The 24,943-nt window shown below is 36.5% G+C and overlaps 2 protein-coding genes across 7 annotated transcripts in view; both read right to left on the bottom strand.

The window, feature by feature from the left end:
* The window catches only part of LOC136412049 (protein-L-histidine N-pros-methyltransferase), a 210,724-nt gene that overhangs the window by 20,205 nt on the left and 165,576 nt on the right, over positions 1-24,943 (bottom strand). The window lies entirely within an intron of this gene.
* Mbs (Myosin binding subunit) lies at positions 254-24,943 on the bottom strand. 5 transcript variants are annotated; one of them, XM_066394833.1, is made up of 20 exons: positions 24,613-24,943; positions 22,092-22,341; positions 21,367-21,529; positions 20,514-20,658; positions 20,252-20,459; positions 20,070-20,156; positions 18,920-19,111; positions 18,617-18,701; positions 16,925-17,062; positions 15,917-16,054; positions 15,704-15,850; positions 14,762-14,936; positions 14,491-14,709; positions 11,369-11,537; positions 11,191-11,312; positions 8,775-8,843; positions 4,557-4,748; positions 3,720-3,806; positions 3,440-3,538; positions 254-2,395 (listed from the first exon to the last, which is right to left on the bottom strand). In XM_066394833.1, exons 1-19 carry the CDS (start codon positions 24,859-24,861, stop codon positions 3,440-3,442), a joined length of 2,934 nt encoding a protein of 977 aa, XP_066250930.1. In that variant the 5' UTR covers positions 24,862-24,943; the 3' UTR covers positions 254-2,395. The 5 variants fall into 5 exon arrangements, with proteins under 5 accessions (XP_066250930.1, XP_066250938.1, XP_066250954.1 ...); XM_066394841.1 differs by lacking the exon at positions 3,440-3,538; XM_066394857.1 differs by lacking the exon at positions 16,925-17,062.

Raw genomic sequence — 24,943 nt, 5'->3', positions numbered from 1 at the left:
TCTCCATGCCACGAAACTACGCTTACAGGGTGTTCCATAATTAACGGTGATTCTTTGTTGAATAATACGATTTCTAATGTAAAAATATTAAAATTTTACTTAATTTCCAAATGGCACAAAACGACTACTTTCTATTTATGTAATTTGTTACACTCACTTGCATCTTGTCGGTCAACCTAATATTTTCAGGATACGCATTTCATACTTATTGCATAACATTAAATTTTGCTTCTTCAGAAAGTAAAGGAAAACATTTAATTCGAAAATTTTTATTTAAATAATCAGCTATATAAAATCACTATTCACAATATTTAGGAGCTTCTAAAAGTAAAAATTAAATAATTTACATGAAAAGTACACGGTATTTATACTTAAAAAAAAAATGAAGGTTTTCACGAAGCAAAAGGCACGTTTTATTTCGACGAAATTACAATCAGGAACGAATACACGACAGCGTTTTAGTCAAAAACTCACTTAAACGAGTTTTATACATCGATAGGCAAACAAATGTATGTATGTCATTTACCCACAAGAAACGTAGCACCAAGAATATATAAGTAATTATTATCATTGCCTTACATGCTATGACGCCGAATTATTGTTTTTATTATATTTATTTATTTAATAACTTGTAAATACGTATAAGGTATTTTGATACATTTTTGATCGGAGATGTAAAGCTCAAAAAATTGACTCGAAAATCTACAAACACTATCTATGAAATATTTAAAAAATCCTGGGTGCCACGGAAGTCAAACGCCAAATTATAAATGTACTGTTAATTTTAATATCAAGTGGGGCTAGTTTCCGTAACACACAAAGAATCTGGCTACTGCTAAGACTCTATCCCATCGTTTCTATGGAAATTAGCTGGCAGTTAAAGCACATTTGGCCCTAAATGGGTGAGACATTATTTAATAAACTTCAGGTCTCATCGCTTTTTGGACAAGTTCTCCAAATACCATTGTCTATTATCCAGGGGAAACATTTGATTTCCATAGGAGAGCGGATTTTTTAAATTTTGCAAAGTTCTTTATTTAAAGGGTAATTTACGTGACTGACATCTCGTTCAAAGTTTTGGAGAGTTAAAAAAACAATTTTTTCAAATTTGACACATGGTCATGATAATTTATGGCCTATATTTTATAAATATCATTTCACTTGTACAGAGTTATCAATTTTAAATGAAACCTCTGGCAACATGGAAATTTCAAATGGGGCATGTGACGTAAATGAGATTGATATTTTTGCGGCCATTTCTGTAGAAATATGGGCATAAGTAAAATATCTACCCTTTTATTTACTTTCACAAGTAACAATTAACCAGAATTGACCGACAAATTTGATTCAAAAAAAGATAGACTATGAGCTACTATGGCCATGTATCAAATATAAGCGTATTGCCGTTTTTATGTATTATTCCAACTTATAGCACAAGTTTTCCCTTGTATAAATAATTGAATTTAACTCACATAACGAAGGAAGATAGAAACTTATCAAATGTGTAATTTTTTGTGCTAAAGTTGTACCCTCACTCATTTGTTAAATTCGGCGACACTATTGTCCATTATCTATACAGGGGAAAATCATTTGCTTTCTATTGCCCACGGAGGCTCTTATTATAGAATAAAATACAATTCGCCAGAACTTTTAAAAGCACACTTACGCAAATCACCCTGTAACTATTAACTCTTTAATATTGGTTGACACATGGAAACTTTCTTTAAGTGCAGTAAGAACGAAAGAAACAAATGCAATTTACCTGAACTAAAATAAAAGCTTACGAAAGGCAGTTAGTGACGCAAAAAAAAATCACAAAAAGATGTGTTACTTTATCACAAAACAAATTCAATTCCGTCAAGAAACAACTTTCTGAATCAAATCAAGCGTTTTCAGGGTAAAATCCCGTCTAAACCCAGACACTGAGGATTGGGACGGGACACCCCGGGGGGCTACAGAATAAATATTACTTACAACTAACAAAAACAATAAGTGCGGTTTTCACCCCCGTTTCAAGGGCGGAAAAGCCAGCTCTGAACGAAAGTAATACTCAAAAACAAATGTACAAAAGTTTAAATAAAGGTAGGAGTCCGCAAGGGACCCCTACCGATAATAGGCAATAAATACAGTGGAGGACGTTCTCAGATAGGGGCAGGGCGAAGCCCCAAAATGCGTCTGCGTGTCTTTTGATTTTCGCCGCAGCTGCCGCGTTTGCACAGTTTCCTGGGATCCGCCCTACGCGCAGTAAACGTACCACTAAACAACAACAATGAAGAAAAACCGACAAATTAAAGAGTTAGGACCTATGCTATTTTGACAGCTTGCTGATGACCCGGATCAGGGCGCCGTTTTCGTCTTTCAACCTCTGGTTCTCGGATTTGAGGTTCTCCAGGTTCTGGAACAAAAATAGTTGCGATTCCTATTAGACACAAGAATTCTTTGCTCAGCTCTTCGAGGTGATTGAAAATATGTTTAAATTGTTCACTGTTACAAGTTGTAAACACACCATAGGATCGTAAACCAGTAGAGAAAAAACAATCAACAATACATTGAAAATTTCAATATTAGTCAGTTTATACAGGATCCTACAATAGTGCGTCAGCTTTCGATAACTTGAAGACTACTAGGGTTAAGAACTTCACATGAGTGTCAACCAATACTGTATAGAGGTACCTATTTTAGTGAAAAATGTTTACATACAGGGTCTCCCAACGGTGTGTTAACTATGGTTTACGACCCTACCAAGTCCCAAGAGACCCTACCGAGTCTACCAAGACGTCTTGGACTGGACTAACTAGTTCGGCAGAATGAAACGAACTTACTAAAGATATTATTTATTTCTGAGTAATTTTAATGCATAATTCGCGTCTATCTACGGCAGACTAGCGATATATCCAATAATATCAGTGTTAATAAAAATACGTCTTTTTCAACCAACTGGAGAAAATGGCTTGACATAGCGACCATCTTAATGTATTAAATGTTATAATGAAGTGTCATTTTGTCTTCTAAAAGTACCATAAATGTTTTCCGCAGTTGATGACTAAGTTGAAAACTTTCCAAACGTACTGTTACTAAACAAAATAACAAACGAGTTCGTTTCATCCTTGTTCAATACACGTAAATCTGGAACTCTAAAGGCGAATGTTTAAGAAAACAGCTTCAAATTGGTTACAAGCAGTTATTAATCAATAAAAAAATTACACAACGGTCAAAGAAAACACAGCGAAGCGAATTATGACGTATATGTGATGTACAGTTGTTTAGAAACCAACAATTAATGAACCACATCCCTCCAGGGGCGCCGCGACAATCATTAGTGGCGCTCGTCGGAGGGACGCGTCTTGACTGGATGAGTCGCAGCGGACAAAACAACGACAAAAACTCAAATTGAGGCGCTCTCTTTCGGCAATTAGACAAAACTGTTCCTGCTTTTTACCTATTTTTTCGCCGAGTTGGTCAGTTTGTTGATCACCCGCGTCAAAGACCGGTTGTCCGCCTTTAGTCTTTCGTTTTCGGCTTTCAATTTTTGCAATTGCTATGGAAACATAGAGATCTCATTACTACCGGTTTTGCACTTAACTCTTCTAACACTCCATCTTTAACGTGTACATGTTGTTAGAAAGAGAAAAATATGATGTGGTTTGAGAGGCGGTGCCAGCCAATGCTAAGATCTTGTTACAAGGGAGGGCATCTAAATACGCCTTTTGTGAACCCACCTTTAATTCCTCTTCCATTTCGCTTAGTTTTCGTTCCATCGCTCTTCTCTCTCGCTTCTCCAACTCAGATAATGAGTTTTTACTAGTCTACAAAAGAAAATGTAAATTAAATGTTGAAGAAACTGCACATTGCTCTTTATTGTTGCTTCCTAGCATCAAAACGGTCAATCATCTGTCTTTTGCTGCTACAAGTTTTAAATTACAGAATTGGAAAATATCACTGATTTGGTAAAGGACGTTGTACAATTCGTTTTTGTAGCAACAAAGACGAGAACAATATCTTTGTGTTTTGACAATTGTCTTGTTGTTAGGTGCCAATGCCTATGCAAATATACTATATTTTCTTAGTAGTTAAATTTCAACAACATTTCGACAATTGATTATTTGCGACAATCTGCCTTTTAATATACAAAAATGTAAATTACTGCTTACTTGTAACAGATAGCAACATTGCATTTTGACTTCATCTTGTCAAAAGTTTCAAGAATGACAACGTTGTGAGCGTTTTTGTTTTCGTGTCAGGTGGTCTAATCTTTTCCTTTATGAGAAACCTTCACCTCAATCTCAAGATGTAATGTTTACAATAGGTGAGAAACATTCAACCTTTAAACAGCAATTTTAACCTGACTAAAACACCAAATGTTTTAAAATGTCCGTCATTCACTTCAATATTGGGCTATTTTTAGTTAAATATCTCAATAATAGCATGTAATGTAATAGAAAACACCTTGTCGAATTTTACGTCGCTTAACCGCAAGGCTGAAACCGCCCAGCACTTGTTTGCACAACATTGGCAATGACACAGGCACTGACGAAAATCCTCGTGCCTGAACTCACCACTAAATTTATCTTCTCTAACGTCTGTTTGGTTTCCCTATGCTCCTCATCAGACTTTCTCAGCTTCTCCCTGAGCCGATCGTTCTCCACCAGCTGCTCCTCGTACAGCTTCTTGTAGTCTATTTCTCCGTTCTCATTTCGAATGTCTGCGGTGCTGCCAATACGCGATCGACTAGTCCGCTCAGAACCGCTCTGAAACCCATCTACATTAATTCTAGAATCCTTAAAAAAAATACCGTTTTTTGACGTATTCATACAACCCATGGATAACATTGTAAATATTGACTAAATTAAAATGGGTAGTTTAAAGCTAATCGGTAACAGCATTGAAAAGTGATTCCATTATTAAATCACCAATAGATGACGTTGTTTCAAAAATATTTGACAAATGAATTGACGCTGTCATCTGTCATACATATTTAGTGAGATACTGTGAATTTTTGGAGACAGTTTATGTCGTTTTTATTTGTAAGTGACTATTTTTCAATTAAAAGAAATTTCAAGGGCTAACCCGTTCATGTACTATTGAAATTTGATATTCAAGATCTATTAAACAATTTGATGGTAGTAATGAATGCAGAAATTTTAACAGGCTTATTTTGGGGGGAGACATATATTTGAGGGGGTTTTTCGTGTTCTTCGCTAATGGAATGTGATACAATACAGATTTTATCATGTTCCTACACCCCATTATGAGTTTACCAACAATTACTATTTTTTATTCACTGGTAACGAAACATGATATCCTGAAACAACTGGAGATTCAAATTGCTCGCAAAGCTTGGTTCTAAATTCAACTTCTGCAGGGCACAAAATTTTCTTACCAACTTCTGGTAAAACAAGTGAATAAGTGAAAATGGAAATACTGATAAAGGAGGTTTAAAATTTTTTTAACTGAAATTTGTCTCCATTGTATTTATAATACTCTTAATGACATGACTCCACTGAACTTACAATATATCCTTCAGAATTCAACGAGGTTAAACTGATTGACCTGCTGCCCATAGAACTTCCAGGCAACGTGTTTCTAGACCTAGAGACCGACCGTTCGCGATAGCTGTTGCCTCGCGCCAACTCGCCCCTGGATCTTCGAACTGCATCGTTCTTGAGGCAAAGTCATTCTTTAGACATACTACCACCATCGTAATGTAATTTTCTAACCTTCGTGTAATCCCTGTTGTTATCATAAGACTTTGAATAGTTGGGAGTCAACACATTAGAGAGAGACTTGCCGGGAATCGTAAGGCTGGCGTAGCCTCCCGCGCCAGTTGTTCCACGATACCCGTTGGGAAAGTAGGGACTTTGATAGCTATAAGATGTCGTGAAGTGTCTATTAACATTTGTTATTGACACTGTAAGCAAATTCGAAACGTCGTTCTAATGCTTTGTCTGAGAATTTCATAAATTTTGCCAGACAACTAATGATAATGCAGACATAAGGTATCCTCTGTGGTCTCGAAAATGTCCTATTTCAAGGTACCACATTTGACGGCTTAATAACACAAAATGCTTAAGATTTTCCAGCATAAATTTCAATTTACTTGTTGTACTTTAAATTTCCGGAACAAAAGTGACGTCAGTAACCAGATGCTGTGCTTTGCAGTAAAAAATGCAATAAAGAAATACAACTTTATGGAAAATGAAGTGATAATAAACGGTTAGGTTTTATCGTTTATAATAATATCGTGCAAAAATATCAGTTTTTTAATTAATAATTTAGGTCTACAGACAAATCATACCTTGAAAAACTAACAGAGATTTTCCAGAATGCAACTTGGAAACCATCCAGTAGTGCTTCGCAACATTACAGTAAAACAATGATAATAAACAAAGCTCTGCAGAAATTGAGCTGTAAAGAAAAACATTGTACTGGTTGAAGGAAATAATTATAGAAATTTATTTATGAAATGTAAGAAAGTGTCTTTATCAATAAAAATTAATTAACTTAAATATATCTGAAAATTGGGAAACATCATTTGTAGTAAGTTATGAGAAATCCCTATAGCCTGAGAGTTAAAAACGGCACACGACAAACGTTATTATATCCTTGGATAAATGAAATACTGTTGTAAGTAATTTAAAACGCAAAGTTTTCAAACAGACCCCGTACCTGCGAAACCAATGTGGCTATGATTTTTCGTGAAAAATTCCAGACTTACAACAAATAATGAACAACCATTACATTGCTATATAAAGGTGGTTTAAGTAAATGGCAAAATTAAAAAACGTAACGCAGAAAAGTCGTAAAATAGTGGCTTACACTGAATCACCCACACTGTAAGCATTAGAACAACATTCCTTTTTGGTTCCTTAAGAAACAAAAGATAACCTTGAACCGTAGGAGGACCCGTATGAGCCGTATGAAGATAACAGGCTGCTATTGCTGCCGTATGGGGAGCTGTAAGGGTTGGAACTTGCGCTGTACGGGTTGGTGGTGTTGCCGTAGTACCCCACACTGCGGGGACGGCCGTTATACGAATTAGTACCTGCCCTCACGGCCGAGGCTGACCTGTGCCGCACCGGCGGGATAGGTTGTTTGCTTCTGGGCGTGTGATGGTACGAGGCGGAATTCGACATGGTAGTCACTCGAAAGAGCGCGTTTAAAAATTACCGCTTTTTTGGAATTAGAACTATAAATATGTCTTTGTGTTTGCCAGGTAAATTTTCGCGCGTTCCGAGGAATTTGACGCTGTATGCGCTAAAGCAGGTGGTCTGGTTTCTGTTTCTTTCGCTGCGTTTCGAGCCCGCACTACGAGAAACAGCCGCACTAAAACCACCATAAACAAAAAAAAAATACACTATGATGCGAGAGATTTTCTATATCGACAAATCGGACGGATCGAAATAACCTCTCCATTCAGCGAAATTGAATTATACACTGCTTGCGTTAATAATAACTGGTGCCTGTGCCCACACGATAAAATTTAGAGCGGGGAAAAACTACACAAAGCGTCAACGCAGCAGCGCTCGCCGCCACTGAGACCCGTGCGACGTTGCCGTCTTCGGGGGTGAGTTTAATGCAGCTTCCGCGCGAGCCCCCGCTTCCAATGTGACTAAAATTAATCCGAAATAAATGATTCCTGTATGAGACTGCGACTTATAAATAACTTTCAAGAAGTAGTGAACGGCGCTTAGTGCATTGTATTTATGTCTTATGATCATCTATCCTGAGGTAAAACTTCAGAAAGGAAAACAAAAACACTGCGTCTATTTTTAGTTGCTATGGCTATGTCGTAAGCAAGACAATAATTATAGCCCGAGATTAAGTATTCTAGGTCTAAAAAACCGCTTGGCCTCAAACGCCCATGTACGCCGCTGGACTGGCTACGTAAATCTGGCAACGGGCCAGGTTTCCAACGCGTCAGACACGTGGGTCGAGTACATTTTATAGTTCATTTTCCCAAAATGTCTAATTGTGTCCGCTGGCAATGTTCGACACTGGTCATACGTCAACGTTTAAGGAGCAGGTACTCACGAAAGATTTTCTGGTTAATTGAAACTTGAGCAATATGACGATCCCGTAAATTTCAGTGATGAACAAAACAACTACACGACAGCATATGCACCGTTAAGTATTGTATTAAGGCAGAATTCGACATTGCGAAGGAATCCCAAATTCCTTAATGTAGTCATACCGCTTTCACACATTTTAGCCACCAAAATTTTATTCCACTATATGTGTGTCACCGACTTTAAATGTGACGGATGTTAACTGAGAGACGGTGACTCGTGAGTAAATACAGGCGTAGTTACTCAACCTTTTCAGCTATTACTCAGGTCTTATAAGACATATGTCAAAGAATGAACGACGCAATGTTGCAAATACATCGAATATGTTAATGTTTTTGAAGGTCCTTAAATGATACTGGTCAGCTTGAATCTTGCTTGTCAGGTGTTTGAAATCAGTAATTATTATTCCATCAATTTTTCTGCATAAAACAGTAAAAAACTATTAATAGCTCAAGAATACCACGAAAATATGTAGTCTGATAACGAAAAATGACTCAAACTCGCTCGTCGTAAACGGTGCTAGCTGTGGCTCTATTAATAACAATAATTAGCCGGAGAGAAAAATCTAAGCAAATCAGTGGCGTCGTGTCAGGATTTTACCCATATATACGCAAATAAAGAAAAATCATTGTTGGGAGGTTGGATACGTCAAAAACTGATTTACGCAAACGGAAATCGAAACGGTTTAGAGAAAAATTTGGCTCCTACCTCATTGGACAGTTTGTTGATATACGCTGTATCGCCTCCGGCAGAGGGGTCCTTTTCCTGGTCCATGTCCTTCAAAATCACAGAAACGAATCGTTAAATTAAAGATGTACCTACAATGCGTACAAATGTCAAGGCAGTTTCGATCAAATAGTGGTGATTAATAATTCTAAACCTGAATTAATCGGAGTTGTGCTTATTAATTGATAAAACTTCTGCACAAACAAAATGTAATTTTGCTGTCATAATCTACTGCAATATATAATAAGAGAAATAGTTCATCGAGTACTATTGAAAGATTATACAGGATGACTGGAATTTAATGGCAGTACTTTAACTACATATGCACCCACATGATGCAACACTCAGGTTGATTTAGACCCAGTTATATGTAAATTGGTTAAGTATCGTTCAGCTAAACCAAAACTGGTTTTTCAATCATACCATAAGAATAACATTACAGTAAAATATATGTATGTCACTTATGACCCTTAGCGACAGCAATGGCAATCTTATGACATGAATGAAATACAGTAGACACTCAATACCGTGAACATCGGATAACGTAGATAACATTTCTATTACATTAGCCACCGTATAACATGATCAAATGATTCCCTTACCAGGGAAACTACTTCCGGGGATTCCCTGACAGTCGCACTCGATACGTGTTCGGTATTTCCCCAGTTTTGTTTTGTCGTTTATTGACGATCGCCTATTGTTTCACTTTTTGCATTGCAACATTTGCCGGTTACTTTTGAACGGTTGCCGAAAAGTTAAATGAATACATATTGTTATACCGGGTGGTTCATTTAACCTGACAAATCGGAATTTCTCGAAAATTACGCATCGAATTGAAAAAAGTTCCAAATGAAATTTGTTTGTTTCGAAGGGACCCACTGAATGACACCAACCATGACTTCCTAACTCTACCACCTGGGGGTGGAGCAGGGGTAACTTTAAAATCTTAAATTGCAACCCCGATTTTTTATTGCAGATTCGAATTCTGCAACGACAATTACGTAGGACTTGCCTGAAACTTTTTTCGATTCGCGACAGATGGCCTGATTCCGGAAAAAGTACCATGTCTGTCGTTTTTTTAAATGGAAACTGTTCTTTTTTTAGTGCATAGATGTTTCTTCCACCTAATGATGAACTGTTTATCCAATCTATGGATCAAAATGTAATTAGGCTTACAAAATTATATTACAGGAATAACCTTCTTGCCGATGTTATAGCAAGTGATTTAAACATAACTGATACATTGAAAAATCTGATTATTAAGGGAGCTGTTGTCAACGGCTGCATGGAATCGACTTAATTTACAAATTACTGCGAAAAGTTAGAGAAATATTTTAGAGAACAATGAAATGTCCGAGGACGACAATGATGAATTATCTTTTTCTGTTTTAAAACGTCTATGGGACGATGACAATGCAGGCTTAGTCTCGAAATTCTGTAATCTTCTAAATACATTAGCACTACAAGTGAGGGATTTATCTTTTCCTTTTAAATCTGTTATTACATATTTAATTTACGTATATTTATAGGTCACATTCACGGAAGCTGATATATTGGAATGGAATGATGCTGACAAGGAATGTGAAAACGACCAAGAAGAATTTAAAGTTCATGTAGTCGAGAATCTTCAAGAAATGTCAAGTAAGGTTTCACTGAAAGGTGCTATGACTGCAAATACTGCAATACAGTGTGCAAAATATAGTGGTATGGGCATCACAGACTTCATAGTTTTAAAAAAATTAGAGAAACAGCTTTTGTGTAAAAAATTACAAATTTTAAGAACCAAATTAAGATTTCAGACTTTTTTGTCACCAAATAATCTGTTTTCTGCTTTGTTTAGACTAACCCCCATTTACGTAAATAAATCGCTAACGTGAACGTGCATTGCTTTATTTTGTTTATGGTGTCGAATGTCTATTGTACTTGTTCTACTTCAGCTGAATCGATTTTCATACAACTAAGCCTTAAGGGTCATGTCAGACATCTTACATGGAACTCCTGGTAAGCTTACCTGTAACAGGCATGTGAGGGTAACATTTGTGTTCGCTAAGCTAAGATAAAGGTAAATTTGCTACAGTCCTAAAACCAAATATAGACTTTAACAATATGTGTTTCAGACTTTCATCAATTGCATAAAACTATTTGACATTAATTAGGATATAATTAGGTTGATCCATAAGACTATTTTAACGTAAAGCAATAATTTTTAAGACCAATTTGTTAATAACGTACGTTGATAATAAAATTGGGTGGCTACACCACTTGAAAATTCCAAATTGGCTGGACCAATCACGTCGATTGATGCTGACGTTTTATCTAACGACTGTATAAAATGGTACAACTTCTTCGACAAGAATAAATTGCTGTTTAATTGACATGAAATTAACTGAATACTTACCTCGACGTTGTCAAAAGAAACGACACCAGTAGACCTGCGTTTCGGTCGCCTTCTTCTCTGGATGGCCGCCTGCGTTGCCAGTGTGGCTTGCGCGGTCCTGGCGTCGTTCTCTTTGTCTTGATCTGGGACATAAGACTTAATTTTCACTACCCATGGACCACTTCCACCGAGATCTTACCTTTCTCATCGAGGGTTTTGGGTCGCCGAAGCGGGATGGTAACGGTAGTGGTTTCTGCGGTGTCGATGGGCGCCGAAGACGGCCTAATCAAGTTACTCGTTGGGTTGAGCCGTCTGACGAAAGAGGGCGTACTCGGCAATTCCGGTTTAGTGGCATCCTCCAACTTGAACTGTCGTAACAAAAAGGAAATGTTATGTGAACTATGCCGTTCCGAGAATCATTGGATGTTGAGAGAAAAAATGCTCAAACGTTTTAACTTTTTTTATTGAAAACAAATAATAAAAACAATAAATTCAGCGATTTTTAAATACTGTTAGTGACTACGTAAATTCACAGCAACAAAGCGTAATAAGTAATTAATATCGGTCCTCCAGTCTGCAAATTGAAATTAAAAAGCATATGGAAACCAACCACAAACAAATTACTTCTACGTTAAAAGTACGTTTGGAACGCAGTTATAACGAAAAACAATTGTTTTTAATTCAAGCCATCAAAAGGAATAATACTTAATAATTAATAACAAAAAGCAGTAACCTATAACTTACTACTACATATTCCGATGTATATACGGCGCAGAAGTTAGTTAAGTACAGGGTCTTCCCTCTTTACTTCATAATTAGTAATCTATTAGAATAGAAAGATACAAGAAGGATTGGAGAAACGATACAATAGAGGACCAATCAGTAATAGTAATGTTGCGGTCACAATGCTCACCAGGCGGTGCTAGGCGTCGACCAATGGTATATCGAGACACAAACGATGGGCATTTTGGTAGCCATCGCGACGGTAAGCCACAACCACCGTGACTGGTATAAACAAACGAGACTAGTAAGGAAACTATGCCAATTATATTAAGCGAGGAAGGACCCTGTACATTAAGCAACAAAACCCAAGCAATTATCTGTATATTATTTACAAAAATAAAATAGAGTTTAAGAATGTGCATAGCTTCATAATAGGTCACTCATATCAATATCTACCCAAAGGAGTTTGAAGAGAGAGGCCAAAGAGGCGGCGGCAAGAGAAAGCTGCAAATTTTGGTCACGACCATGATGATGTTTGCCGAGTATTTGAAGTTGTTGTGATGTTGTGAGTTTTTGAAGTGGATTGAAATTAGGCGAAAAATAAAAGAATTTGACACCGGAATACTTAAATACCAATTTATATTACTCCTCAACTATCAGGGTCGTGATTCTATAGGAACATGCGAAAATGAAAAAGAATTTTTTGGCCAAAGAAAAGTTTTGGCCAATCAACGTCATCAAAATCAAACTTTAACAGGAACATAAAATGAGATAAAAATATAATTAAAGCACACACTGTTGCCACATTTCACAAACGTCCGGAACCCCCAGAACATAATAATCTTGCGTTACGCCTGAAAAACAGAACTCTAAAACGAGGAATCCTAACCATATCTACAAAAATTGACATTTTCTTTCATACCGTTTCAACCCAAAATTGGCAACAATGTATAAAAATTGAAAATGCTGGTTCAATTTCTAGACCTCATTTTTCTTTTATACATATGTACTCATTAAAAGTGGGGGTGAATACGTACCGGAACACGGGTTAGGCACAAACAAAAAATCATAAAATATAAGAACAACATTGCATTATCCTAAACATTTTTTTCTCGTGCATTTTTTTAAATTATTCCTTTCAGTTAACATTGATTGTTTAATTAATGCATAATACTTTTGAAAGTGGATATTTATGAAATAAAAGTGGCAACGGTGAACGACTAATCAAAAGTTTTAAAAAAATGGAGCTTCGTATTTCGTATCACTGGCAACCCTATCTGTCGACTCACAAAATTGTTGCTGACCTAATTGGGTGAGTAATTAAGTAACTGGAAAGTATGACGGACAACATGGAAATATCGCACTATTGTAAGTAAGATCATCACACACACATTTTTTCCATAATTTCGCTTATCTTGGAACACTACGTCAATTTCGTCAGTTAACTACATCACTTGCAAGTGATAATGCTATATAACTATATTATGAGATACAAATTTGAATCTCATAATATATTCATATTACATCTCATATCTTCATAATATATCTCATATGATAAGTTATTCACTAACACTTATCAATTTCGCATAACACAATTGGCTTCAAAATCAAGAATACGCTGTTGCGACATTTTCATAAATTTTATCCTGAAAAGTTAACTGACTTTTGGTATCTGTCAAAATTGTAATACTGCTCGAACAAAAAAAAAACGCCGAGTACACTGCCATCAAGCTTAAAAATAAAACGCGCAATGTTGTTATATTGGTTACAAAAAAAAACAAAAGAAATCAATGTAAATAAAGCAGCCTACGAATGGTGCAATTAAACTCCATGGACGTTGCTCATTTTAGAAACAACATGAGAGGGGATAGTTGCGATCTCAATTGGCCCCCCTTGGCTTTTGTAAAGTAGCGAATAAGGTGAGTGACTTGGCAATCATCAAAATTTTCATCGAACCATTTTAAATCCATTCAGAGCGGACAAAATTTTTTGGGACGAACAAAAAACATGGAACATTTTGGCAACGCCGCACTCAAAGCCTTTCCCCCATATAATAAAATCCAGTAATATTAATCACCCTATATTTGCCGTGTGACAGATAAATGTCAGCCGACTGAAGTGGCTACGCCGAACGGTGATTGCATTTCTGAGATTTTGAAGTACTTAAACTCTGTTGAATATCCTAATAGTAAACAAGGAATGAAGTTTCAGTTTTGGATATACATATACTCATTTCGATTATAGGTGAGTTTTAAAGTTAAGATATATAATTGTTCTTAGCGGGGTAACGAGGAAAACTTCTACGTTCCGAGAAAGAGAAATGAAACCCAAGGCGGCGTTGCCACTTCTAAGCCAAAAATTACTCCACAAAAAAAATCAGTATGAGCATCAAGCATAGGAAAAAAACATGCGTAGGATACAACAAAACGTAGAAGCAAAGAGCTGCGCAGCCTGCCGCGTGCAGGAGGCTCTGGAAAAAATAACAAATTCGAATCAGGCTGCGCACCACGTACAGATAGGCTGAAAATAAAAACAAAATCGCACCAAAACTCACCCCGATAACCCAAAAACAAGCGAATACAGGAAAATTCCATTTACCTTGCTACCTCCGTCTACTTTGAGTCGCCAGGAGGGACGACGCTCGTGGGTATCGTTTGGCGCAGACATGGTGTGGACGTCATTCGAGCTGCCATTGATCGAGGACTCGCTAGATCCACCTCCGGAAGGCGTGGCCTCCGTTCTGGTGATCACCGTAGGCGTAGCCGTCGGGATGGTCACGGACACGGTCACCGTGGTGTTGTCTGCCACTTCTCCGGCCTATAAGGGCCCCATTACACACAAATGGAAGTAGCTAAAACGTCTTGCTTACCGTATCCGTGTTGTTATTATTGTTAGGCTGATTTTGCAGTTTAACCAGCTGCTCCGCCGACTTAATCTCCTCTAATGTGACACCCTGCGTCGACCGTCTCGTCTCTCGCACGCGCTTCGCATGTGCTTTTCTTTGAGTTTCGCTCTCTTCATCTCTTACGGGAGGCACGAAAGACCTACAAAAACGTTACATGGTTATTTTTGCCTTATTATGGGCTATTTCATCAATATGAGTTTCAGAGCAATTTTGAATTGAACATAGTAACATGGTTGTCATGGTTATATGCTAATCTATCAGACTGTCCGAACTGAACAGTGTTAATTGACTGGTTTAGAAATAGAAAAATAAATTTTATAAATGTTTAGATATCAACTTAAGGACCATCTATCGACGCATTCCAACAACCGTGGCAACATGCAGAAAATGAATAGGTTATTTCCCGAACTCGAGTTTCGGAATATAGGGCCTGAAAGTTTTATGAAGCCATCGTTTTACCACACACCAGTTAGTTAAATTGAAATAATATGACATTATAGTCTTTCTTAAAGTCTTCAGACTTACACTTTTCCGTCTGTTCTTTGGATAGAAAGGGTATTTACGCCTCAACATAATATAATAGATAAATGATCTCTGTAAATTTGTCTATAGAAAAGGAAGAGAATATGTAAAATAGAGAAAACATATTTTAGTTTTCCTAATATTTAAATACTGTTTTATATGATGTCTAGTTATGAGAAGAGAGGTATGTAAATGAATAACTGAAACGCCTTCGTAGGCGTGGAACTACACTGTAATTGTCATTTGAAACAACGTCGACGTATTTAAAATTTTCAACAATAAGGACAAAACAATGTCAATCCTAGGTTAGGCAGTCGCTAAACTAAAACTTTCAAGGGTTAGAAGCACAACGAAAAAAATAAATCACACTAGAACGCGCCGTACTTGAAGAAATTCTTAAACATCTGGAACCGGGTGGCTCCGGGAGTTGTAGGTGTGGTAGAGGCACTGGTGGGTGTGGCCACCTTTGGAGGCGTGGTCACGGTACCGTTCGTTGTCACAGTGGTTTGATTGAGCGGCAACCTTAGGCCACTTCGCAATAATTTAGTTTAACATTTTTTTCTGGACGAGTATCAAACGAATAAAAAAAAAACAAACCTTCTTAGGGGGCTCTGATTGGTTGGCGTAGGCGGTGGTTGCGGGCTGGTCGTGGGTGACGTCACCTTCGTGGGCGACATCGCGACGTTCGTGCCAGCGGCGCTATTGACTTCGTTGCTCTTGTCATCTTTGTTGCTCCTGCAAAAGTCCCGAAAAGGCACAGAAATAAAATGTTGATTCTTTCTATTATTGAAACAAATGAAATCTCTACTTTGAATTGAAATTAAATTCATGCTGAAAAAATATGCATATAAAAAAACAAAAACAAACAAAAAATACAGGGTGGAATTTTCCAAATTTATGCCTTCATTTCAAGAGCTTCAAATAATTGATAATGTTTTAAAAATTAACCTATACCGTGAGCCCCAAATGCAATATGACACTACCGCTATAATATTTACAGTATTACAAGATGACTTTTAGTTTTTGAGAAATACAACAATATAACGGTATAATTATAATAATTTTTTTTTAATTAATTTGCTGAATCTTATTTTCAAGCATTTTTACTCAGTTAGGGCCTAATGGACCGAAGGACTTTTGGCCTATAAACTGTCTAAATCTAACTCCTTGTGATTGTTTTCTATCTAGTTTAGTATATCTGCGAAATAAACAATGTGTAAGAATTAATAGTGCACGGTTGTAATGTTAACTTTAAACAATCTTAATACTTATTTCTTATCTCCGCCAGTTTTCAACTTTAGAAATAGTTCTATTTTGCTAAAATATTTTATTTTTAAGATCTTCACACTCTGCAGGTATATTTGCCTCATTGTCACAACTTCCAAATTACTTTCCTGATTAGTACACGTTAGTTTATTTGAGTCAAAAAGTGACAATGTCATCATTTATCTAGAACTTAGAGGTTGGGCTTCGGTTTGCGAAACTCCACTTACCTCCACATAATTTTTTTAACAGGGGCAGAGCTTCGCAATGACGAATCAAAGCCGAGCTTTTGCCCTCGACATACAAACACACACAGACAAGAGACAGACGACGGCTGCGTACCTGTAATGCGATTCGGTGCTATTCGTTAGGATGATATCAGACTTTGGCCGGGCGGAGGGGGTATTGTAAGCGGATATGACTGACGTGACGTTATTTGCCTGAATGCGCGCATGCAGAGCCTTGTATTTCGTGTAGAACCTAGAAAGCAGGCGCATGTTAATGGGCGCTCAGGGGATTAGCCGCATGAAAACGTTGTTAATGTGGCAAAAATAAAACAAAATTAAAATAATTCGTAAAAAAATAAAAGCAATCTTTACGATATGTTGATTCTTCGTTTGTCTTGAACTAATACGGTGAATGTGGCACTAATTCGAAATGACGATCGGTAGCTGAACGAATTCTCGACAAAAATCGTTTTAAAAAAATACAGGGTATCCCAAATTTGACACTATCGAGCAATATACCTTCCGCTATAAAACGTTGCTCATGCATTATACATTCGTGTGGTTTTCTAGCGGTAGGCAAGAACGTTATTGACGTTAGAAAGCATTATTTACCTCAAATTGAGGGTGCTTTATTACGGCATTGCTTTCGTAAAAAACTACAATTTAAATGATACGATCTGATTTAAATAGGGTAAAATTGCGTAAATCGGTAACCATTAATTTTCAGTTTTAAAAACTCGGTAATTCCAAATAAGTATCTCTATAAATATGCGGAAATTGCAACTTTCTTATTTACTTGATCCTAGTTTTATTTCCAAATATAGAGAAAGACCCAGATAATTTACTTGGGACGCTGTTGGAACATAAAATGCTTCTATTGTTTTTGAGTTTTGTTTCTCCAGAGCTGTCATTAAATATTTTTTTGTCTAATATAGACCTGGACTTTGAATTGCAAATTTATTTATTTTTAATATTCAACCGACTTCTTTATTGAAAAAACCTTGTAAAAAGTGCATTGAAGTAGATAGACTAGATTATGTCTTTTAACTAAAATCAGCATGCAGATGTAAAATTCATAACTGGACTAAAAAAATATAGTTCTAATTTTTCTTATGGATATACAGGGTGTCCCAGTAAAATATGAAATATGCAGAAAGTATCCAATATCCAGGTCCGTAGATACTGAAAAATGACAAGTTGATGATGAGGCCTCTAGAAGAAACGACATATCGGATTTCAATAATTCTATTCCTTAAGAAAGTTATACAGGTTTTTGTCGAAATTTTATCCATTATTTAAAGGAATACGTTATAAATAGCTTAAAGGACAGACAAGAGTAGGATTACACTTTTTGGATATAAGGGGTGGTATGCCATTGGGCATCACCAAATACCTCGGAGCTGAATGACGGTGAACTCAATCAAGCACAAATTAAGATCATTACAATATCGATCATCTCCACGGCACCGAAGGCCATTCCAAAAAAAGGAAACAATAAATACAAAAATCTTAATTTGCTGTTTTTTGTTTGGATATTTCTAGAAGTATTTGAAATTCTGAAGCTAAAAAACTACCCTAATGCGCAACTTTGCCCCCATTAAAACCAGATCGTAGCTCTTAAAAGTTTCCGAGATTACGACGGCGAGCCTTGAATTTGGGACACCCTGTACACGACATCCACTTAATACCAACATATTGGTGATAATTAAAATGAAATGTTAATATATTAATGCCACTCAACACTAGTTTAAATCATGAATGAAAAGTTAGTCACCAGCTGAAATCAAAAGACTGAAAGACAACTTACGGCTCGTCATTCTGGAAACTCTTCGTCCTCCTCAATGCGACCTCGTTATCGTTGTTTAAGTTGGAGGGGACATTCTTCAAGTCTTCTAAAAAATCATAATAAAATTTAGTATAAAATTATGTTTTTGCTTCAAAATTCATAAAAATTATTTGATTTGAGAAAGATTTTTCACATTCCTATATTGATTAGCTTACACGCCTCATGGCGAGTCCGCTAACGGAATCTTACGGAACTTTATTTAGGAATTTCTAAATCGAGTTTGGGCTTGAAACGTCAAAAACTTATCAAAATTAATCAACTTACTGAATCCGACGGAACTTTTTTCCGGAATTCCCAAATCGGGTTTGGGCTTAATCGAAGGTTGTTGCCGCCAAGGCATTTTTTCCTCGCTGTTTTCGACAGATTTGGGCGGCAGCGGAGGCTTGGCGACTTCGGGCTCTCTTATTATCATCTTGTCGGGACCTGTCTGCGAGTTCACCCTATTTTTCTTCTTTTCTGTAACAGACCTAATGGTGAGAAAAGGTACCGATGGCGGAAGCATGAGATATTAAAGAGTTATAGATATGGCGTATAGCTGGGATATCTAAAAAAACATTTTTCATCTGGCATTTTTCAGTTAATCACTTCAAATGGAAGTAAATAAATATTCACTTGGATAATACCTTAAGCAGACTTTTTTGTGTTATTTTAAAAATGGTATAAATGCAGTTTTAAATGGTTGCCAGAAGAAAAATTGTTTCATTTTTCCTTATATAGGAATGAATTTATGAGGCAATGGTGGTTAGTCATAACGATAAAATTAAAGAAAAATTACATGACATCACGGGTAAGTAAATTAGTGAATTAAATGATAAACAAAAGCAAAAATCAGTATTACAAAAATGCGATTTAATCAGAATAAATTTTAATAATATCTAGAGAATGCGTCTTTACTTAAAGTGAAATTTTTAACAGATGTCAAATTTGGTATTCAGACATGCTTCTATAAAAGCTTGCCATTACACAAATCATCTAGAAGTTGTGACTATTGAAATTGCAAAAAGTTTTATATCAGAATAGGATACTTCAAATGACCAATTTTAATAAATTACGAGGAATTCAAACAAGACATACCAAAAACGTCTAAGAGTAATGAGATTTGCATAAGAAATGGACAGCATAAACCAATAATTTACGTAAATTATCAAACTGACTATTAACTGAAATATTTGGTATTGGCTAATGCATGAACAAGTAAAAAGCGGGATGAATAAGGCATGCGTAATTTTTTCCTTGGGGGCAAATCTAGTCATAACCCATCGGCAGGTGAAGCTTCATTCCGTGTTAAAAGGGCCCATTCCTAGACTCCAATAAACGTTATATACAGTTAAAAACTCCCTCTTTAAAAGGGGCTTTAGTAATTAAAGAGGAGATTAACACGACACTGGTTCGACTATTTCGGAATCAAATTTACCATCTTCCTCGGAACTGCTCTCCTCCGATTCGCTTTCGGAGCTCTCCGTCTCGCTTTCCGACTCGCTTTCACTAGATACTTCCATCTCTGTTTCCGGAGTTGCATGAGGTAAATAGAATTTGTTTAGAAAGTCAAAGAGTGGAAAATCGTATTGTTCCGGAAATGCCAAATGAGAAACTTACCCACTTGACTATTTTTCAAAATTTCCTCAGGCTCTGTAATCTCCACCGTAACCTTCTTAACTTGCGAATCGGTCTCGATGGTCCTGCCTAGGATTTCGTCTCTCCTCTTTGCTTTCCTTTTGTTCACCTCCTCCTTGTTCTGCTTCTTTTTAAGGTCCTCAAGAACGCCTAGCATTTCGCTGTCGGCCAGATCAAATGCGGTTTGGCCCTGGTAGGAATTAGCTATGTGGAAAATAAAAGGGTCGGGTCAAGGGTTGCTTACGACTATGTTCTTGGACTCTAAATCAGCCAGATTATCCACAAGCAGACGGCATGCCTCCTCTTGGCCCCAGTGAGCTGCGGCATGGAGGGGGCTCCAGCCGTCCACATCTTGAGCATCTATGTCTGCCCCACATTGTAGGAGGATCCTAAACGCAAATAACATTTAAGGGAATAGAGGGTGTATTAAAAACAAATTGATCAACTATGGATCAGCTAAACTAGCCACTTATCAATTTTGCTGTTAGACATATGTAGTACAATGTCTGTGATAAATTGCCTCATCCAATTACCTACATATACAATATATCCTACAATTAGTTGGTCAAATTTAGACAACAAAATCTTCAATCATAAATAACACTAATTTCTTATCCATATACACTATATTCCAAAAATCTTAAGTTACCATTATACAAGGAGCTAAAGTTTTATTTTTGTCATTTTATATTAGAGCTTCTCCAGTTTGTCAGTACAATTTTCATACATGCATTATTCTTTAAAATGTACATAACTACACTTTAAAGTTTGTTTCTGGTAGATATGGATACGTGGGTGGGACATCTTATCTTGCACATCCTGAACTTTGCCATAATTTAAAGAAATTGTGGACTTGGTTTAAAGCCCAGATATATGAAAATTAGTTCAGTTAAATTAGAACTGGTGCATTAATCATCCCATAAGATTTGTGTTGTTGTGACTTAACGGTGATATTTGGTGCAACAGCAATGTTATTCTTATGGTATGACACTTCAAGTTTAAGTGAACCACAGTTAATTAATTTTGAACTGAGCGTAGATAAACCTCGCAAGCCCTAATTAAATAACTGGGTGATAAATAATCAATTTTGTGCTCACTTCATAACGTCGACGTAGCCCTTAGCAGATGCAACGTGTAAGGCAGTGGCTCCAGTCTTTTGATGGGGTTCGTTAACTAAGGAACTTTTAGTTGCCAGCCATTCTTTAGCGTCTCTCAACATTGCTCTCTCCTCATCGTTTCTGGCCGCATCACAATCAATACCTGAAGAAAAATCATTACTACTAATCTAATCTCTACGTTAATCCTAAATCGACAATTATATTATCCAGAATATCTCGTTTTTTAAAATCCCTTTCGTTTCATAAAATTACGTATTTTCTAATAACGTTTATATAAACAAGTATTGTAATATGTTAATATTTGGATATAGTGTGTGTCAATAGCGAAACGCGACTTTTATTTTTAGCCATAATTTATATGGTGTTGTATTAAAAGAAATATGTTTCCTTATTATTTGTCATGTCATATTCTGGAATTTCGAGAAACATTTAATAATTTGCTAAATTATTTGATCATGAAAGTATATAACTGAGACTAAGGGCCAAAAAAACGGAGGTGCCTAACCAAAAATTGAACGGAAAATGTCAAAAGGAATCTTTAAAGTGACTAGAACTTCACTGCCTTCAAAGTATGTAAAATGAAATTGGGACAAAAATATTTTTTGAAGAGCGTCATAGATAGACTAAGAACGCGTCTATGGAATTCAACTTTTCATTCAGTCCCTTCATCTTCTACAAATTTCTGAGCTTCTGCTGATACCTACCTTTCTTCACAATTTCACTCTTCAATAAACCCTCCATCTTTTGGCACTCGGCTATATCGATGGCCAACTCGCCATCGTTGTTGACGGCAGCCACATCGCTGCCCTTCTCGATAAGATACTTTGCTATGTACATAAGCCCGCAACTGGCAGTGGCGTGCAGGGGGGTCCAACCCTCGTTGTCGCCCCTGTTCACGTCTGCTCCATGCTCAACCAGGAACTCAACCATGTCCAGGTTGTCGTCTATACATGCCTGCGAAACACAAAAGTCAGTCAATGCAGTTTTCCATATACCTTTGCGTTTTTCCACATGCTCGTTCAACTTCCTAAATCTATATTGGCAGTTGCGAACTCGCACCATTAGTCAGCCACTAATTTAAGTTACTATTTTTACACGCAGTGCGTTGTTATTTTTATGTTTGCTCTGTTGAGGTGGTCAACTGCTCGTGTCTGGAGCTCTGTGTGCATTAGATATGTATCTAATGGAATGCGGGATGAAGCGTAAATACTGAAATCCAATAGGAGATCATCACCGAATTTGCCCAATTGAGCCTGCAGTACACAGAGTAGGGCATAAATCGTAGATAAAATTCATTAGGAAAATAAAATTAAAATTAAATGAATAAGTAGATGTTCCCAGCACTCTGTGAAGTAAGCTGTAATCAAGATTATGAAATTTCAAAAAAATAAACGATATTAAAGTAATTAAGTAAAGTAAAGTAAAGTAATTAAAGTAAAAAAATAATTTTTCGTGACATGGCAAAAGCAAACCAGAGCTGCATTAGGTGCTCTTTTTTATTCATTGGTGAATACATTGATGGCAACAAATATCATTCTTTGCTTTATTTTTTCATCTTTTACTTTAGAATGCAGTCTACATGCCTCTAATCAAGGTTTTCAACTGTGTTAGTCATAGAACACTGCTGGAGAAACTTCAATTCTATGAATTTAAGGATGGAATGCTGGACTAATTTGGGTCATGCCTATCAAGGAAATTTCATGTTTTAAAGTTTTATGGTTCTGTTTATGAGAAGTGGAGGGCTGGTGTTGAAATTCCACAGGGTTTAATGTTAGGAGTGGTTCTGTTTTTAATGTATATGAATTATCTGATTTTAGTGATGGGAAATGGAAGATACAACTTTTTTGCTAATGACACTGAGATTTTGCAGCATAATCGAAATGCTTTTCACCTAAAGGATTTGGTTAGGAAAGATATAAGGAGATTTTAGAAATGGTATGCCATCAACCCCCCTTGTCTTGACTTTAATAATACCAACATACCAACATTTAAATGTTTCAAATACAAGTTTCATGTGATCATAGGCAAGTAACAATTTAATAAGTAATAAAGACACCTCCACATATATATGACTAATAACTAATGAGATTCAAGTTTGAAAATCACATAAAATCTATTTTGGAAACTGCTTCTCTAATACATAAAAAAATTGGGGCAAAGTAAATATCAATAGTAGGTTCTTCATCCAGGAGGAGTGTTTTTTTCTGTTGAAAGCAAAAGGTAGTATACCTGAGCTACATTATGCTGAGAATAAATATTGTGCAAAACATACAGATTACTTTCCACTGTAATGTATATACTATTTTACTTAAATCATATATTATAAAAGAAAGCAAAGAGAAAAATATGGAATTATTTAAAAAATTGTCTAGACATTGTATATTCATCTAAAATCAATTGTACCTCTGCGTTGGTAAAAATTGCATGACATAAATAAATTAACACTTTAAGTTTGTCAAAGGAAATTTTAAGAAAACATTTTGTAGTTTTTTTCTAATATATTTCCCAAGATATAAGCTATGGATTAAGTTGAAAAACAGACTGAAGAGAATTTGTTGCATTTTTAAGATATAATTTGAAACCTAGCTGAATGGATAACACTATTGAACAGTTTCTACTTGAACAATACATAAGAAGAAACATTACTACATACATTATTATAGGTAATAATATCTATGGACTTAGAATATGCCTTTAAGTCCTAGTACAAAAAATATAGCTATCTTGTAATTATAATAAAAAATAAAACAATCTCAGACCCAAAAGAGAAGTTCTTGTCTCTGGAATTGCTGAATGAATTATATTAGCAATTAGCACTAAGTGTATGTTAGGTCTTAGGTCATTGCCCTTTGTGGTTCCACAAGAATAGCAAATAATAATTATGTCAATAATTAGGAGTAGGAATATAATTAAACAAGAGTTACCTATTTGACTCTATCTGGGTGCTTGGACCAAGATAGATTGCTAATAGGAACACTGCTCAAAAATAAAAACAGGAAAATGTCACTCAGAAAAAGTGGGTCATCCAAGCAGTTCAGAGTTTGAGGACCAATTTCAGCTCAAACTAATCAATCTCCCTGGATGGTACAGAATGAAATTTTTAGATTTAAAATATAGCACAGCTGTCGCGGCCATATTGGGGCCTTTTACGTCATAAAGTGAGGCTTTTCACACAGGTGGAAGGGCCCCAATTTTTCCTTATTCAAACAGCCAAACAGTACCTACCTGATGCAGAGCCGTGAGGCCGTCGACGTTGGCCGTGTTGATGTCAGCCCCCTTTTCCAGTAATTTGAGCACCTCCTCCTTGTCGCCAGCGGCGCATGCCGCTAGGAATACACAACCCGAGGAGAACTTGACTTTCCGAGATTTTTGCTTCGGCGACACCGGCTCGCGGTTCGTGTCCGATTCCTCCCATCGTTTCAGTTGTTCGGCCCTTTTCACGAGGGCCGAATTCGTCCTGGTTTCGATGGACATTGTCCCTTGGGGTAATTTTTCACTAGAATCCGCGGTCCGACACCATTACGAATTTTAGGAAGGAAGACATTTTGTTTTATTT

Source organism: Euwallacea similis, chromosome 1 (genome assembly GCF_039881205.1).
Source record: "Euwallacea similis isolate ESF13 chromosome 1, ESF131.1, whole genome shotgun sequence".
Lineage (NCBI taxonomy): Eukaryota > Metazoa > Arthropoda > Insecta > Coleoptera > Curculionidae > Euwallacea > Euwallacea similis.
Note: the sequence above shows the minus strand (reverse complement) of the source record. Positions and strands in the feature narration are given on the sequence as shown.